At 35.2% G+C, this 20,168-nt stretch overlaps 1 protein-coding gene across 1 annotated transcript in view; it reads right to left on the bottom strand.

Moving 5' to 3' along the window:
- The window catches only part of NF1 (neurofibromin 1), a 273,599-nt gene that overhangs the window by 75,707 nt on the left and 177,724 nt on the right, over nt 1-20,168 (bottom strand). The window contains exon 36 of the mRNA XM_012648327.1: nt 19,149-19,259. Coding sequence (XP_012503781.1) covers nt 19,149-19,259 — 111 coding nt within the window. The remainder of the gene's footprint in view (nt 1-19,148; nt 19,260-20,168) is intronic.

Here is a 20,168-nt window from a genome sequence, read left to right as displayed (position 1 = left end):
CATCAATACATTTGTCTCTATGAAACCTCCAATTTCTTTATGCTAAAACAAGCCTGATAAAAATATTCAAATAGAATACCATGAAGGAGATTGTTAATCAAGAGCTCATAAAATAAGAAAAAATACTAAGATTCCCAGAAAATAAATGGGCAAAGGATACAAACAGAACATTTACAAGCTATGAAACATGGTGATTAATAAATATATGGTCATATGGCCAACCACATAGTTGAGAAATGTAATAAAAATGTGATACCATTTCTCATTATTAAGACAGCAAGTGATTTTTTAAAAAAATAATAAAAACCAATGGTGGGCAAGGCATAATGAAATGGCCACATTCACATATTGGTATAACTCTTTTGGACACAATCTGGCATTAAAATAAAAAACCTAAAATATTTTAACCTTTAACCCAGTAAATTCTAGGTAAATCATAGTACTCTTTCTAACAGTAAGAAAAATGAAAACAATGCTAAATATCCACCTTTAGGAAATTGAGTAAGTAAATGATGACCCACTAACCAGAATATTATGTGGCCAATAAAAACATTTATGAAGAATTTTTAAAAAATTGTGAAATGTAGAAATGCAAATATTAGAAAGATAAGCAAAAATTATAGGATATAAGCATATCCTATAGCATGATGTATAAAAACAATAACAAAAAGAAATATACCAAAATGCTAACACTGTATACCAAGCATGTTTTATTACCTGACTTGCTCTTGAAAAATACAAGAGATCTAAGAAAAGAGCTATTGAAATGCCTGTAAAAGGCATCTAAGTTGATTAAGAAAATGAGAAATGAGAAGATGCAAGATGAACTATGATCAAGAAAACTAGGCAGTATCATGAAGGTAAAGATCAGAGATGAGAGAATCACAACCGAAATTCTTGGAAGCATGTATACATTGTATTAGCTTTAGCTCTACACGGTCAATGGCAGGAGTGTTCCTTCAACAAATCTAACCAAACAAGCCCTTTTCTCTTCTTAAAAAAAAAAAAAAAAGGACAACAACTAACAGACCCTTCAATAATTCTGCATATCTCAGAATAAGCTCTAAATTCTTAATATGGCTTACTGTGTGACCAGGTCTTAGCTTCCCTTTGCAATATCATCTTAAAGTTTTTCTTTGCTACACTTCTCTCCCTCTTCTTGACCTGGCAAACCCTACTCATTGTTCTGATTTCACAATGCTCCTATAAGTTTTTTTTTTGACCATCTTTATCTGAATTTATAAATATAAGAATGAATTAACACGGATTAAAGATGTGACTAGTGGGCTAACAATGACCAACTTAAGACGACCAAGTCAAACCTCCAAGTTTTATTCTGAAGTCTAAGTTTCTTCCATTTAGTTCAAAGTTATAGTTTCAAAGTCCTGAGAAAAGAAAAGGGAAGAATGAAGGACGCTTTGGCTAGGCTACTACTTGTCATATAAGAAACTAGTTCTGGGTAGTGTGGAGTTACCTTTGGAAAATTCTACAGAAAGGTTAATTCTGATACCTGTGAACAATTCAATATAGTAAATTGCTCAATGGAAGTCAGTCCAGGAAGTAGAAAGATATGTCACCTAAACGTGTTAATACTGTGTTAAGCAGATTAGTTTGTTTCACACTTTGAAAACTGTGGTGCAAAGTGAGGTCTTTAGGAAGCTCAACTTTTAAGAAATGCCATTTTTGTTTAACACACCTTAGTCTGTTAAACATATTTAAGAACAAGGTCAGATGTATGCTCAATACACTCATTTATCCTTGTCTGGAAACCCTGGCCTGAGATTCTGAACTTGTTGGAAGTCACTGATGAGATCAAAGCACAGAAATTAAACACGGACACATGCAAACGACAAAACTCGTTGGTTCTTGTCTGATCAAAATAATTCTAAGTTTAAAGCATACCGTGGTTTAATAGAAAGAGCATGACAAAATTTTGTCACCTACGGTCTGTGTTGTTACTTTTGGCGATTAACTGTGTCCTCTGGTTAAAAAAAAAAAAAAAAATATATATATATATATATAGTTAAGAATGTGTATTCCACAAGGGTGTTTTAAGGAATGGATTAAATCGTGTATATTAAAGCACTTTGTAGGTGTTACATAAACATTGTAATGAATGTTGCTGTTCCTTATATATGAGATGCTTGTGTAATTAACAAGATTCCTGTGTAATTAACAAGACTGAACCTATAATGGTACATAATTTCCCATGTATCTGCCCTCTTCAGTTATGCTTCAAATAATTAGTTTACAAGGTTTGTTATTTATTTATCCCACGGGAAAATTAATTTAGCACTAAAAAATCAGATATCTGGATATTTCACATGGATATCACAGGGCCAAGTATCAATAGATCTGATGAAACTCTCATATCAGGAAATGTAGTTTTTCACTTTGTGTTATTTTGTTGCCTATAGTCACAGTTCAAACAAACTAAACACTGCTGGAAGCCTGAGGGAATTCAAATGTTTGTCAAATGCTTGCCTCAACAGAAAATAAACTAAGATCTAACAGTTTTTCATTGAGACAGAAAAAAATAAAACATCACTAAGGGAAGACAACGATGCCATACACCACAATAACCACTGGGAAAGCCCTCATTTGCCATCCAAAGCCTCAGCGACCACTATCACATCTGAGATACTATGTAGTGTAAGAGTAACTGGCATACAGCCATGTCCATTTACCAATTCTATTACTTAGACATTATATACTCAGCTGTTATTTCCCCATACAATGACAAATAATCAAAGAAAGTAAATAACCGCCTAAAAATAATTTCATCTATTTATAGGGTCTAATATTTCCTCACAGTATGGCTTTTCTACAACAATGACATGAAATCTTTCCTGTATCTAAAATAGACTTGGATAAAATATTGTAAGTCTCTTTCCCTGACTAAATGCTACATGAAAGCTGTGGGTCATTACATAAGAGCTAGAGACACACTGTGAAAGCTAAAGTCTTTTTAAAATATATTACAATTAATTAAATGATCGAGGAGTCACCTGAAACTAGTAAAACATCTTCATATATTAACTATGAGTTGACTAAATTCAGATATAAATGTCACACGATACACATAAATTTCTGTATATTTCTTCAAGGCAGTCATGTTGGGTCACTATACTTTTATTCCAATGATACTGTCATTACTGAAAATATCTTTGGGGCCCTTCCTTTCAAATACCACTAAGAGCTAATTTATAAGTTACATAAGAAAAACCTCATTTTAAACAAAAAACAGTATTACTAAATTTGATATTTTCTTATTTATAAAAAAAATTCAAGTGTGAAGATTTTCCTACCACATTCTAAAAGAATGTGCTTCAGACTTTGACAGTACTTTCAAAAAATTCCCTAAAATGTTGTGCTCAAAGGCAACATGGTTTGAAGTAAGCACATCATCTTCAACAGTGACTCTTCAGAAGAGAACAACATTCATTTGGATGTATTTATTCTTAGATGCTTGTTTTAGAATTTTTTCATATTGTTTTATATAATCAAACTTCTTAAATATATCTCAGAATTACTTCCTTTCAAGGGTTACATACTTAAACTACAAGAAGTAAACTACAGTTAACTGAAAAAACAACTTTTACAGAGCAATAAATGAACTATAGTTACTGTCATTTTTTGTATACGTCAAATCATAACCACTACATTATTCAGCATTTATCAATCACTAAATCATCTTCGTTGAGTAAAGCAAAGCCTTGTTTCACTAACACCCAAGCCCACTCTACTTCTATAAACCAAGTATCACAGAAAACAAAACCATCCAAGGAATCTTTTGGCTCAATTCTGAACTTCAATTCTAATCACTAGTATTCAATCAAGTCTTCTTCCTTCAAGCTACAGTTGTGTGTCTATAATTAAAACTGGTAATTAGTTTTAATACTATCATTGAATGTTACATATATATAATTAAGGCCTAGATTCATTTATTAAGTGTTCTAAGAAATGCCATATACTCTGATAGATTCTCTGTATATTCAGATAAAGACATCTAAGACCTAGGAGCTAAAGGTCCAATGTGTGAACAGAAAAATTATATTCCAACGTGGTCACTGTTAAAGAGTAATAGAATTTGCTATGGCTTAGTAGAGGAGGGATTAATCAAAATTTGTCTAGAAAGACAGACAATGTCAAGTGTTGGGTATATGGAGAAATTAGAACTTTTTTTTTTTTTTTGAGACAGAATCTCACTGTTTTGCCCGGGCTAGAGTGCCGTGGCGTCAGCCTAGCTCACAGCAACCTCAAACTCCTGGGCTCAAGCAATCCTTCTGCCTCAGCCTCCCGAGCTGGGACTACAGGCATGCGCCACCATGCCCGGCTAATTTTTTCTATATATTTTTAGTTGTCCAATTAATTTCTTTCTATTTTTAGTAGAGACGGGGTCTCGCTCTTGCTCAGGCTGGTTTCGAACTCCTGAGCTCAAACAATCCACCAGCCTCGGCCTCCCAGAGAGCTAGGATTACAGGCGTGAGCCACGACGCCCGGCCGAGAAATTAGAACTTTTATACATTGCTGGTAGGAATGTAAAATGATGCAGCTGCTTTGGAAAACAGTTTGGCAGTTCCTCAAAGGTTAAAGACCTGGTTACCATATGACCCAGCAATTCCACTTCTAGATATATATCTAAAAAAACTGAATATATATGTCCACACAAAAACTTGTATGTATAACATCCATATAATGAAATATTATTTAGCCATAAAAAGGAATGAAGTTCTGATACATGCTACAACATGGATGAACCTGGAAAACATTATGTAAAGTAAAAAAAAGCCAGTCACAAAAGAGCACATATTGTGTCATTCCATTTACATGAAACATCTAGAATGTGCAAATTCATATAGATGAAAAGTAGTTTAGTGGTTGCTAGGGGCTGGTGGACGAGGGGGAAAAAAGAGGAGTGACTGCTAATGGCTATGAAGTTTCTTTTTGAGGTGATGAAAATGTTTAAAATTAAATAGTGGTGATCAGTGTACAACTCTGAATATGCTAAATAGTACACTTTAGAAAGGATGAATTTTATAATATGTGAATTAAATTTAGTGAAGCTTTTAAAAAAAAAAAAAAACTTGACTAGAGGTGTCAGAGTCAGGTTATTGAGATGGGTCTTAAATCCAAAGTAGGAGTTTGTTCTATGTTAAAGGAAGGGCATTCAAGGCAGACGGTAGGTAAGCCTATGCAAGAGCACAGTGGCACGGGAGGATGTCAGGGCGTGTCAGAGAAGGCAATGGTGAGATCGTCAGTGTAGCTGAAGCACATAGTGAGGCATACAGCAGGGAGTCTGGAGCATCCTTCTATAGATGTTACTATACACTATGATGATTAACTAGTCTTCTATTATTACATTTAAATGATCAATTGAGACAAATGGTTGTAAGACTATTTTTCCTACCCCTATACTGAAGGTAATGCACAGAATATTAATTTGGCGTTCTGAGCTTTCTGGGAACACTTTATGGCTTTGCCAGCTCCTATGGTTTTCTCAACAACTGCCCTGATGATACCCTCAGCAGTGTATCATGAAGATACTTTCCTGAGAAAGCTCACACAGGCTTACTTGGAACCACATCAATGATGGTAGCATCATCAGATTTCCAGAATATAAGGCCAGCACGTAGCCTCTTACCAAAATGACTTTTAATCTTCTGCTTTGGAGCCCAGCAATTGTGCAAGTAAGGTAAGCAGTATAACAGATTATGAAGACACTTGTATGTGATGCTAAGAATAAAAGGTTTATTTTATAAGTGAGTAGTTTTTTGAAGTGTGATGCATATATGATTGGGTGGTATAAGAAACAGGCATTTAATAGTTCTGTATTGCTTTTTACTGTTACCTTTTGTTTACCGGTTTTCTAGTTATGATAATCAATACTGATTTTCCACTCAAAATATAAATTTTCCTTTAAGAAAAAAAGTCAGTAAAAATATTGAGTAAATAACAGCATGGATGGTCAAGAAGACATGGTAAAAATCCCAAAAGTGATGTATGAATGCCATAACCAAGAAAATTTAGCCAACAGGAGCAAATAAAGGGTTTTACCTACAAGTGACATATTTTTATTTCAGAGAGATCTTTCTGGCAGTAATGTGGGGGACGGAGGAGGATGGGGTAAAATACTGGTGACAAATAATCCAATCAGGAAATTGTTGCAATAGCCTAGACCAGACGTCAGCAATCTATGGCACACTTGCAATATCCTGCCCAAAGGCTGCTTGCGGCCTGTTTTTGTATGGCCTGCAAGCTAAGGATGATTCTTACATTTTTAAAGCGTTGTTAAATTAAAAACAAAAAAAAAAGAAAAGAAAATTAAAAAAAACTTTATGTGGCCTATAAAGCCTAAAACACTATTTAGTCCTTTACAGAAAAAGTTTGCCAACATCAGCTTAGACGACTGATGACTACCGAGTCTGCAGTATGAGGATAAAGCACAAAAAAATTTCTGAAACAGAATCAACAAGACGTAGTGACGAATCAGATGTGGTAAGAGTAAAAGTGAAGACTGATGCTAAGGCTTGTATTAAAATCTCAAGGGAGATGGGAATACCATTATCCAAGAGAGGACACAGAAAGGAGGAGAGTATCTTTTTAAATTTAAATCATTTTTTCATTGGTTAGGAAAAATAGGAATAAATTACAACAAGCCAAAATTAGATAACAGATTTATAATACAAACCTGATCAAAGATGGGCATTTGCCCCCAGAACATGTATTTTACAACTAAGGAGAAATGTGCTCTTTTTTCTGTGTTAGATTTCTAAAATGAAGAGGCTGATATTTTATCGTAGAAGAGAATCATGCGTATGTACAATTCTAAAGGTACTTTCAATTAAGTCTACCATAACAATAGCTGTCTTTTTGCATATTTGCATATTAGCTGTCTCAGGAAAAGTAACTGTCCACACTGAAAAGCCATGTTTCAGTGCTATATAGTACTAAAATGTTTTATAATACTTTTAAACATAGGTAAAAACCTACTAGTAGCATGATAAAAATTTTAATCCTGAAAACCTGAACTGCTTTCAGAAATAAGCAAACGTACATAAATTCATTTCAAAATTTTAAAACTTCTATTTAAAAGGGACACAGGCATAGGTACAATGAGCACAGACATGGTGTAAGACTTAATAGGATTTTCTAAAAAATAAAAAAATGCTATCATTGCCAAGAGAGTATATGTGCAATTCCCACTCCAGAAAAGATCCAGTGTTCTTTTCATGAGACTAAAGAGAAAAGTTACAGAAGGGAAAACTGGACCTAATTGTTTCTAGAGTAAGATACTAAAACTTTAACTTGAAATCCTCAATAAACTGCTATATATTAAATTTATGATCATTCAGGTTGATTTTAATAAGTTAAATTACTTTTCATCATTTTTTAAAAGAATTTTGGAAGAATCAATATGTGAAGGCAGACAGAAAGTTCTGGAAACATCTCAAAAATAGTAGGTCAATTCAAGGTAATATAAGTATATAAAGAAAGATACTGTTTTTATAATTGATAACTAGTCTGAAAACTCCAGCTCTAAACATGAAAAACTTAGATTTATCAGATAAAAATTAACAATTGACAGCATAGTTATGATTCTTAAACCAATAGAAGCTACCTGCTTACCATGTGTGGGCACTCTAATAAATGCCATAGAAATATTACAATTAATACTCACAATAAACCTATGAACTTGGTATAGATCTACAATCCCTTATTTGAAATCTTGGGGGTAAGATGTATTTCTGAATGTAGAACTGCTCAGATTTTAGAAAGATGATACAGTGCTCATACTGTCTACAACAATTAGGGATCCAGCAGGAAAGAGGAGGCACACTCAAATTGGGATGTTAGAGATTACGTATAAAGCAGAAGGCAGGGTTTAAAGAAACTACAAGAAATAGTGAGATACTATACCTGAAGTAGTGGGGGGAAGGAGCAGTTAGCAGAAAGTGGACACATAAGGTTGTGTGGAGAGGGCTGCCCAAGAAAAACCATATCCTTCATGGAGGAAGGATGCAGCCAGCCCATAGAGACCCTGCAGTACGGGAGCTCTTCCCTCCAATCTCCTGCTTGTACTCCCCACAGGCCAGCTGAAAGTCAGAGAGGAGAGGAGCCCAGTGATATTCTCTACCCAGGCCAGCCTCTCAGAGTGTGGAGTAGGGTGAAGTATAGAGTGGATGTGAAGCGGCAAAGGGAAAGTATCCAGCACGTAGTTGTATTAGCACAATCTAATTTCTGTCACAAACGACCCCAAAATACCACTGGCTAAAACAACAGAAGTTTATTTCTCACTGATACCATGGCATCTAATGGTTCTACTATCTTCTATGGTCTTGGAGACCTCTCCACTCAACCTTCTGTTTCTATTAGGCATTGACAGAAGCATGAAAGAATGGAGGACTGATGAGAAGTTAGACAGCAGGCCTGGAAGTGATAAACAGTTGACCTTTGAACAACATGGGTTTGAACTGTGCAAGTCCACTTACACATGGATTTTCTTCTGCCTCTGCCACCCCTGAGATAGCAAGACCAACCCTTCCTCTTCCTCCTCAGCCTACTAATGTCAAGGCAACAAGGATAAAGAACTTACGATGGTCCACCACCACTTAATGAATAGTAAATATATTTTCTCTTCCTTACAATTTTCTTAATAACATTTTCTTTTCTCTAGCTTATTTTATTGGAAGAATATAGTATATAATACATATAACATACAAAATGTGTTAATTGACAGTTTGTGTTATTGTTAAGGCTTCTGGTCAATAGTAGGCTATTATTAGTAGCAGTTAAGTTTTGAGAGAGTTGAAAATTATACGTGGATTTTCAATTGCACAGAGTGGGGGTTCGTGCTCCATACCCCCACGCTGTTCAAGGGTCAGTTGTGCATCTTTGGAACCTACATTTTACTGGCCAGAACTAAGCCACATGGTATCATCTAACTACAAGGGTGTTAAGACTGTACACTAGCCTTATCATGTATTTGTAACACCCAGTGAAAATTGGGACAGCACCCCAAAATCAATCTAATATTTCTGCAATGAAACATTAATATACACACTAAGTGGGACAAATAAAGAAATATAATAATAAAGATAGCAAAAAGCCTCACACCAATGCAGGTGAGATGTTTCTACCCAACAAATTTTGGTATCAAACTTTGACAAAAACTTAAAGTTTTCAGAGGACTTTGGATTTCAGATAAGGGATGAATGTGCATTATGATCCACATTGTACAAATGAAGAAATCCTCTCAAAATAGCAGCCAGAAAGTAGAGATGAGACAAACTCAAGTTTATGCTTTGTAAATTTATCCTAATCATGCAGGGAAAACTGCAAATGACCAAGTCTCTTACTGTTTTAGACATCATTAATGATGTCAGTCCTCAGGCATGCAGAAACAGGTGGTATTTCAATGAATTCCAATGTTTATTGTGTCCTATTCTTTATAAGCACTAGAATAGGACACTATCCTAGAACGTAGAAGGTATGCTAGAAGGCAGAAGAAACAGTAAGAATAAGAGGTGGTATCTGACCACAAGAAAGCCAGAATATGGGCAAAGAAAGATTTAGGATACATCTATAGTTAAAAACAGATTCTGATAAGTATAAAGTCCTAAAATGACTGACTCTGAGGCAAAGAATTAGGGAATGTTCACATAAAAGGTCCTGACATCAGAGCAAAACCATGAGAAAGAACAGAGGAAACAAAGCATAGTAGTCTCCCCTTAACCTCAGGGGATACACATTAAGACCCCCAGTGGATGCCTGAAACTATGGATGGCACCAAACTCTAAATACATTATATTTTTTCCTATACATGCATACTTACGATAAAGTTTAATTTATAAATTAGGCACAGTAAGAGATTAACAATAACTAATAATAAAACAGAACAATTGTAACAATATAATAAAAGTTATGTGAATGTGGTTTCTCTCTCTCTAATGTTGTACTGTACTCACCCTTCTTGTGATAATATGATATGGTACAATGTCTATGTGATGAAATGAAGCGAGGAGCATTTTTGATGTAGCACTGGGCTACTACTGGCCTTATGACGTACGTCCAACTTGTTTATTTCTGGAATTTTCCATTTAATATTTTCAGACTGCAATTAACTATGGGTAACGAAAACTGCAGGAAGCCAACACCTAGGATAAGGCGGAACCACTGCGCTTTGGGCAGATAAGGGAGGCTGCACAAAGATACAAAGGTGGAAGTTATTTGAAGGCCTGGATAATGGCAAATTTTTGTTTGGGAACATTTGAGTGCTGGAAAGTTCAGAATTTTAAATTTCACTTAATCATAATCAAGAGGCCTGAGGAGCTTAAGATTAATAAGAGAAGATAATGAGAAATCCAAGGTTGGAGAGTTATTTGGGTAGGTGATGATGCAATTAATGAAGAGATTATGAGCAAAATATATCTGGATGCAAGAATAGGAATGGGAAATGTTGAATTGTGAATTTTAAGTAAGTTGAGATTGAGGTGTTTGAAGCACCAATAGAGAGCTGTATAAGTCTAGTATTTGAAAGGTCAGGATTAGAAAAATAGAATAATACACATGGAAGCAGAGTATGGAATGATGGACAATGGAGACTAGGGCGGGCAGAGACGGGGAGGAAGGTGGATGATGGGAGGTTGCTTGGGGGGTACAATGCGTGTTGCTTCAATGATGTAGGCACTGAAGGCCCTGACTTCACCACAATGTAATAAATTAATGTAGCAAAACTGCACTTGTACTCCATGAATATATACAAATAAAAAATAAATGTAAAAAAAGGAAAAACAGAAAAACTCACTGATAGTCTACTGAAGTCCAAAATATTATTATTATTATCAGCTATATACCCCCCAACAGGAAATCCACAGAATCAGCAAGTAGAGAGAAGACAGTACTAAACTGTAAATTATCTTAGTACTCTGATTTATTATAATATTTACTCTGGTTGCCAAGAGGCTTTGTTAGTTTACTTCTTAGATCTGACCACACTAACCTCCAGGTAAGTGAGGTTATTGTATGTACCATATAAATAAGATTTAGCAAGCATTTGCTCTATTCATTGAGAAGGAAAAAAACTTCATAGTACAGTAAAACAAGTGAGGAACATGTATTGACTTGTACTTCTACCATTATGTAGCAATTTCCTTGTATGACAACACCATTGTTCCCAGCTCTGCAATTTTTGAAGAGTGCTGGCCAATGTGATGCAAACGTTAGCACAATACAACCAACTTCCCTGTATGCTAGTTATCAAGAAAAAGGACCAACCAAAAGATAAAATTCCTTTAAAAAATTTACTAATGTGCTTCAAGGTGGGTGGTTTAACACAGTAAAAAAAAAAAAAAAAAACACAAAACTTTGCAAACTCAGTATGAAAGTACCACTTTCACATACAATCCTTTTCTTATTAGGTTTCATTTTAATAAAGTTTAACTTCTTTTCTAAAATTTTTAATTATTTACCAAGAAATTAAATTCCTGGAATGTGCTATTATTATTTTTAAAACTTCAGAATAATCATGGCTAGAAACTACCCTATAAACCCATACAGAGATGCTCTAAGAAAAAAAAAATAGACACCTATATTTAAAATACTTACCTGATTTTAAATCATGATAATCACAGCAGGCAAAATAGTATATTCATCTAGTTAGAGTTAATCCAGTGAAGAAATTCACTAATGTATAGGTGAATAGAGGAATAACAAAGTGGTATTCACCAGATTCTTTAAATAAGCAAGTAGACCTTACAAAGACTTTATTTGAATTCCTTAATCTCTGCGAAAGTCTATCTGTTTACAACAGTTGTTTGGAAAACACTCAGCTGGATACTTCCAAGGAACAAATAGCAGGTCAAGTTTAGAGCACATGACTTCCTCACTAATTATATTTAAATAGCATGCAATGAGTGAGAAATCAGATTCCCCATAGGACACTGGAGAAAGCCTGAATTCTTAATCTTCAAAGAAAAATAGCAAAAGGTAATATTAATTTGAAATATTCTCAATTACATATTAGAGCCAATGTAACTTTCAATATATGTACTAGATTTCTACAATTTAGGTCTGAGCTTTAAGTTTTTAAAAAAATGATAATATTTAACCACACCCAGCATGGACTAGTTGCATTATCTCAAATGTGATAAGCCATTAGATTTTAATGCAGAATAAAAAAAAAATTAGCCTTTACTTTAAAAATGGGTTACTATTAAAATTCTGGTATATGTATATATACTATGTCTTTACAGCCCACATCCAAAGAATATTCAACTAAGATAGACTCAAGTTTTAGTTTTGGTCATTTTTAGATACACATCCTCCAGCAGGTTATGTCCCTATGTAAACCCATTTGTAAAATGATTTTGGTCAATTCTAAATTTCCTTCTTTCTTAAAAACTATGAACTTGTCTAAGGACTAGCTTTTTTAAAAAAATAAAGGAAACCTTATCCCAGCACTGTGGAAATCCTCTGGTTCAACCTCTTTTAGTCTTTGGAGTAAATATTTTGAAGTAATATCCTAATTTGTGATCTAAACTTAAACCTTAAATTATTGGAATAAAGGCTAAGAGAAATTTCAAGAAAATGCCAATATTTATTTCATTACTTCTTTTTTGTTACTCTACTCTCCCAAACTGCTTCTCATCCTTTGCCCCTATCCTAATCTATATTGATCTTAAGCCCCCATATTTATTGCATTGGATATCTACTGTTTTACTTTTTTCCTTTTTTAAAAAATAGAAAAACCCAATTAAGCTCTTTTTCAGTCTTTGGATTGTTTTTGCCTTCAGTTGGTGCCCAGAGATAGAAAATGGATCTTATGTCAGCAGATGCTGAGAACAAAGAAAAGGAAGCTTTTTATTTGTTCACTAATAAACAATGAAAAAGCAAACATTTATATAACATGAAAGTACTGATAAACACAATTAAGGATATACGCTTGCCTTTTTGTGATCCAAGTGTTAGATTAAATTTATATATTTTGAAACAGAGGAGAATGATGTTCAAGCTATTACTGATTATAAGCCTGCTCTTCATGTTTGCTGACAACATTCTGGGAACAGCTACATCGGCAACTTCAAATTCTATGGCAACCTCCACACCTGGGACAAGCCTGCATCTGCATTCTAGGACCAGCCAGAATCCTGGGACAACCCTCAGTGTTGGAACCAGGCTGAATCCTGGGAGTAGCCCCAATCTCAAAACAACCCGAAATCCCCAGATGCCTCCGAATTCCAATCTGATTCTGAATACCAAGACAACCCTGAATACATCAGCGACCCCAAAGATAGTCACGACTATGAAAATGAGCACTGTGACAAATGGTAGCACCATACTTAATCTAATGGACAATATTCCCTTTCTTTTCTATGTAATTTTTGCTGTTTTGTGTGCACTCAGGCTGAAATGAACTTGAACTGCCTGAATTCTTATCTCAGTCCTTATTACCTGAATGACAAGTACACTAGGAAAATAAAATTTATTTCAACTTACTACATAAGAAATTATCATTATCCTAACTTGATTTGGTTGTTTGCAAATTTTAACTGTGCAAGTTTATTATCTTAATATGATGGTTTCCTTACCAAAAAAAGTATGCACTATTCTATTAAATGTTAAAACAAGCAAAATACCATGTTTGCCCTTTAAATGTTTGCAAAACTGAACTGAAACTCAGATATTTACATTAAAGGTATAAGAGAAGAGAATACATAGGTGGCATTTAACCAAAGTATGTGTGTGTGTGTATGTGTGAGAGAGAGAGAGATGAGGGATCAGGGACGGGGACTAAAAGATAAGGGGTGGTCTGAGGGAAGTTGTTTTGTATTATTTTATTTTTTTAGTCCCCTCCTTGGGACCCAACTGGGCTGTGCTCATTGTCCAGCCGGGGCAGGGGAGCCTATCAAAAAAAAAAAAGTTATTTTTTATTAAATAGACAAAAAAGTGCTAATCTAATAAGGACAAACTATAGTACGCTACAAAACAACACACCCACCTGTCCTGACATTTAACAAATGTGTAATAGTAATATGTCATTCCAGCGTTAAAAAAAAAAAAAAAAGGTGCCAATTTTGCTAACCTTTGTAATGCATTAATACTGTTGCTCCAATGACACGATTATCTCTTACCGAGGAAACTCTTCTCTTGTTTCAAAAGGTCATTCATAAATCAGATGCCAGGAATTCAGAACTCATTTTCCCCACAGTAATATAATCTTGTAACTGTTGTTAGATTTTCATGTTGGTCTACACAGGTTGATTTACCCCACATATATAACAGTAATAATAACCTTGTTATTAATAGTGCAGTTGTTAAGATCTTTGGCTTAGGTTTGAAACCCAATTCTGTCATTCTTACTAGTTGTGCTACGTGGGTTAAATACATGACCTAGTGGAATTCCCAAACAAATATCTGTAATAAACTGACTACAAATGCATCCCTTTGGGTTCCTGTTAAGTATATAAATTAGGTCCTGAAATGAGATTTTCATTTGGCAGCCAAGGGTGGGCCCGGGGACATATTTCTTTATTTTAATTCCCCACATCATTCTGATAGCTAGGTTTGGGTTTCAGTTAATATACACGTCAATTACTGTTAATAATGATACCTCAGAAAGCTACAAGATTAAATGAGAAATTATATAACATGTGCAGTTTGCCTGATGCAGTATTAAGTACTCAGTGAATGTTAGCTATTATCATTATTTGCTACTACCACCCAAAAGTGATTGCCAAGTATCACAATATTCCTAAGATAAAAACTCTTCATTGTAACTTTGGATTTTGTATTTTTAATTATTCTTTTTTTTTTTTTTTAAGACCGGGTCTCGCTCTATTGCCTGGCCTGGAGTGTAGTGGCATCATCATAGCTCACTACAATCTCAAATTCCTGGGTTCAAACGATCCTCCTGCCTCAGCCTCCTGAGTAGCTGGGACTACAGGCACATGCCATGACGCCTGGCCAATTTTTCTATTTTTTGTAGAGATGGGGTCTCACTCTTGCTCCTGGCCTCAAGCAATCCTCCCACCTCAGCCTCCCAAAATGCTGGGATAACGGGCAAGAGCCACTGCATCCGGCCTATTTTTAATTATTCTTACAAAAATAATATATGCTCCTGACAACAAGTCAAATAATAACAAAGATATATAACAGAAATACTATAAGTGATCCTCTACCTCCTCTAATCATACTTCTGAGATAAACAATGTGAACAATTTAATGTGTATAGTTTTACATATTTCTCAGTCTATACACATTTATGTGCATTTGCACACATACACAAACATATTACTCTGCATCTTGTAAGGTAAGTGTCAGAGTCATCCTTCTGGGTCTTTTTAAAGCTATATGTATAGGATCTCTCTTACTTCTGCCTATCTAGTATCTATTTTTCCTCATTCTGGTATCATCAATCTAATTTTCCTTTAAGAAACCCTGCCCACCTGCATACCCTCCTTTTAGTTCATGCAATACAGGTAGGGCTTGCTTCACCACTGAGCTCCAAAAATGGGCACTCATGATCCAAGCCTAGATAACCAAGAAATTCTATCCCCCTTGCCATAGTGACTGCGTCAGGAACTAATGTGTGGCTCATGCCAGGCCAATAAGATCAACCACTTTTGCTGAAACTACTAGGAAAGAGGTGTTTTTCCACCGACGTTGTTAAGCTGGGAGAACACAAAGTACTGCGAGCCACTGCCTGGGAAGAGCTGCCTGGGAAAAAACCAACATAAAGAACGTAGAGTCAAAAGCCAGAGAAGACAGATGTTCTCCAGATGATACTGTTCAAAGATCTGCATCTAGTCATGCAAGAAAATCTAATACATCTTGATTTTCTTACGTACACGTATCAAATTCCTTTTTGGTTCACACAAATTTCAATTGCATTTCTGCCACTTGTAATAAGCAAAATAAATTTAACACATTGCATTATTCCATAATATAGATGTATCATCATTTATTCAACAATTCCCCCTTTGAAACACAGATATCGTTTTCCCTTTTTTGCCACTATAAACAATGCTATAATAATCATCCTTGTATTTATGCTACTTTAACTACTACAGAGGAAGAGCATAAGCACATAGGAGAGAACAGCAAGAAAAGTTTAGAAAAGTAAATTAGGCCAAAAGTATGGAGCACCTTGTATGTGCCTGACTACAGAACTTCAACTTTATACAGGGAGTCAATGGGAAAGGCAAGAGTAGATGTGTACTGGAAACTGCCTCCAGAAGTAATGTTAGAATGACCTAGAAGTAGTCACCTGGGGATGAGGGAGGAGGAGAATAATGTTGCATTAGTATAGGTAAGAGATAATGAGAGCTCCAGCAATATGGTGGGGAAAAAATTGTTTCAAAAGATATTTCCAAGGTACCTAATATTAGACCGTTAAGGTCTAATTTTTAAAAAAACAAAAATTAAAACATATACCTAAGGACAATTCCTGACAAGGGAACAGCACTCCATGGTCACATTTTGAATTACATGACTCCTGGGCCAGGAACTTCACTTAGGGGCAGCCAGAAATCTACTGGCTGGCCAGCACCTGGCATTAAAGGTTTTGCTAAATAGAGATACTTTTTGTACTGAACCACATTTTCTTTCTGGAATTTCAGATGTGCAATACTGAGGTAATAAAGGGGTTACTATCATACCTGGGGCTAAAGCTGAAAGGATACAGATAGAGGAAAATCCTGAGGAAGAGTTGAACACAAAGCCATGAGAGATTCAAAGAACATAAGCCGGTTCCAGAACCAACAGCCACCTAGTTCTGTCTACATCTGAGCAGGCTCTGCTCTCATTTATGCGGTTCCTAAAGAACGATCTTCTTTAGAAAAGAAGAATGACTTCTTTGCAATAAAGGCTTAACTAAAACAACTTAATTGATTTGTCAGGATCTCATAGGTAAAATCAAGATTTGGTGACTGACAATGGGGACAGTAAGAGAAAGAGGAGGAATTTAAAATGATTAGGGTTTCTAGATGGGGAATGGGAAGGGATGGTGATGCTATTGAGAATATAATGTAAAAAGGAGGCTGATCTGAATATACACTAAAGTAAGTTTTAGACATTTCAAGTTTGAAATCTCTGTGGACTACCTATAAGGAGATTGAAATCTATAATTCAAAAAACTTTACCTAATACATGGTAATCTAAGCCACGGAAACACAGGTATATCAAAAGAAAAGTCAAACCCAAGTGCCCTTTGATAAAGCTGGCTGTATAGATTCAAGGCCTTCTCCAACTTCTGGACTTGTATGCTGGAATAACTGGGCTTCTCTCTGGTCTGATCTACTGTGCGTCCATCTGTCCCAAAGCTAAGGCTTCACACCAGGTGAAAATGAAGGCCAGGAGGAGCTCTAGTAGCTCTAAGTAAGAAACTAAAAGGATTGAAAAAATCTCAAATTGACAGGATCATATTTAAAAAAAAAGATAGAAAGCCTTAAACTTATTCTGTATACAACTACTGTATAGGTCAGAAAACACTTTACAGGAGAGGTAGAAAGTTTTTATAAGTGCATCCTTTCCTTTTTAACATATGAAGAAACAGATTCAGAAAAATAAACTAACTTGTCTTAAGATTATGCAGCTAATAAGCAGCAGGGCTGAGAAGTCTCGGCACTTTCAAGCCACCATATTTGACAGGTTTTGTAGAAACCTCACTGGTTTAATCCCACTGAGGGGTCTGCATCAGACCCATCCCTGCTTTCCTTTAGCCTTTTCTAGATTACCACAGAGAAGGAATACAAATTTAACAGTTTCTGATCCTGTAGAAAAAGCCCAGCTTTGATGTTTTCTGGTAATGTTTGCTACTTTTAAACCAATAAGAATTCAAAAGAGAGCAGGGCGGGGGGCACACATCTATCCATCTCCCTCATCAAAGTTTATTTTTTAATTAGACAAAATAAGGAAAGTCAAAGTCTCCTGGTTGTATTAAAGGCTGAGGTTGGAATACAAATACGGTGCATCCCAAGTGCAAAAGAAAATTAGAATTATCTTAGGCAAGTTAGAAACGGTAAACGAAATGAGAGCTGGAGAGAGGACTTTCATGGGAAAGTGAGGAAATGTTACTCAAGTGTTGTGAAAGAGGAGGGACAAAGAGAAATACGATTTTTCTTATTCTCTAGGTTCCCTAATCTAGAGAATAAGTTCTGTGGACTTCTTGGCCTTAAGGCTACCTGAACTATCTGATTAAACAAGTTTCCCATCTTTCACCTGTCTTTCTTCACCCCTCTCCCCACTATTTCTCAACCTCAATTTGTTTCCTATACACTGCCAAGTATTTGCTGCCCATGACCATTAAGTCTATTAACACAATTCCACAATTTCTGTTCATTCAGGAAACTCATACTAAATCCTATAGTCAATGAACAGCAGAACATAGTCCTTGAGATTCCAAAGTCAGTGGTCTATTATACTGTGTTATCTCTAAGGTTCCATTACCATGAATTTATGTCATGCTAAATGGAGAGAGTAAAATTGACTAAATAATGTCACAGATGAGTTTTCAAAAGGAAGGCAAAATGAGGCAAGAAAGAAAAAAGACAACGGTAGCAAAAGCAAAGCAAGCATCGTATCTCCTATAAAGGAGGAGCTCACAGCATTTCCAGAAAAGCTTTCTAGGAACTATCCTTGACTGAGGATAGCAAGAACAAATACAATTTTCCAGGATGTTTCCTGTGTCAATTTTATAGAGATTTCCCATAGCTCCTCTGATTTATTTTCTAAATCACCCTGATGCTGTCTTATATAGCATATTACTAAAAGTTCTCAGAATAGGCTTAAGTTTTATTTGTTCTTTAAAAAAGTCTCTGATTATAATGTAGTGGATACTATTTAATCAGAATATACCTGAAGACAAAACATTCTTTGCGGTTTTTTACTCTTAGTAATTAATCCATTGTAGATAGTATTTTAAAATTTGATATGGGAAAGCTAATATGAAATGGGTAGTCAGAAAAGCAATTTCTAATATACTGAGCATCATCCTATGACAGGATGGCTGTTTACCCAGCTATACACTCCCAGGTAAACTTGTCTTCAATTCCTGGTAAGTTAAAAAGGAAAAATCAAATTTGCTGTCTTTCTACATTTGTTATCATTTTTTAAAATTCTGTTAAGAAACACTAAAACATGGTATTTACCTCCGTGCAACATAATAAAAAATAGGATTCCCAGCTTTGGAAGTCCCAGCTTGGTAGAAAATACTTAGCGTTTTCAAAGCCTTGAACTCTTCTTTTTCATGCACCTGATGCCTAAAAGAAAAAAAGAACAGATTAACTCAGAGGCTTTGTATTGTCCACTATTTCCGAAAATCTACAACTGGATCAATGATAAAATATAAAAATGACAAACTCTTTAAAAAGCAACAGGCTTTCTGAAGGGTAATTCAACAACATGCACCAAAAATTTCAAGGTGTTACTCTTTGAACCACAAGAGCACTTTTAGGACCATCCTAAGAAAACTATTGGACAGGGATGTAAATCATAGAATTGTCTTTACCCATGATGTTTTTTTCCCAAAAAGAAATTTTTGAGTTTTCATTTGCTTTTTATGAATTCAGTTTATCAACCATTCCTTTTCTGGTTTATGGATTTTGAATTAGATAAGAAAGGCCTTCCTTCGCCCATTTTTCTTCTTTGACTCATGGGAGTTTATCCTCATAAATGGTATGACAATTTTTTTCCAGATGGTTACTCAGTTGTATCAGCATCATTTATTGAAAGTCCAATCTAATTTCCCTGATTTTCAACACTACTTTTATCACATATTAAGTTCCCATATGTACTGAAATATATTTCTGAAAAAGCATGGTTTAATTTTTACAAATTCTGTTTAAGACTCAGCGTGCTTCTTTAATCTGAAGAGTCAGGTCATTCAGCAACCCTGAAAATTCTCGTCCATTCTCCCTTCAAATATTACCTCTTCCCCATTCTTACTAGGCCTGATTTCTGGTATACTTACTAGACATATGTTGGCCCTTCCCATTTATCTTCTGCATCTCTTAACCTCTTTCATATTTTCCATTTCTTTATCTATCTGTACTAACTTTAAGCTTGGTAATTTGCTGAGAAAATGTCTTCCAGGTATATATATATATTTTTGTTGTTGTTGTTGTTGTTTTTTTTTTTTTGAGACAGAGTCTCACTCTTTTGCCCGGGCT

This window comes from Propithecus coquereli, unplaced genomic scaffold, assembly GCF_000956105.1.
Source record: "Propithecus coquereli isolate 6110/MARCELLA unplaced genomic scaffold, Pcoq_1.0 Scaffold281, whole genome shotgun sequence".
Taxonomy (NCBI): domain Eukaryota; kingdom Metazoa; phylum Chordata; class Mammalia; order Primates; family Indriidae; genus Propithecus; species Propithecus coquereli.
This window is presented reverse-complemented; position numbering and strand designations above follow the sequence as displayed.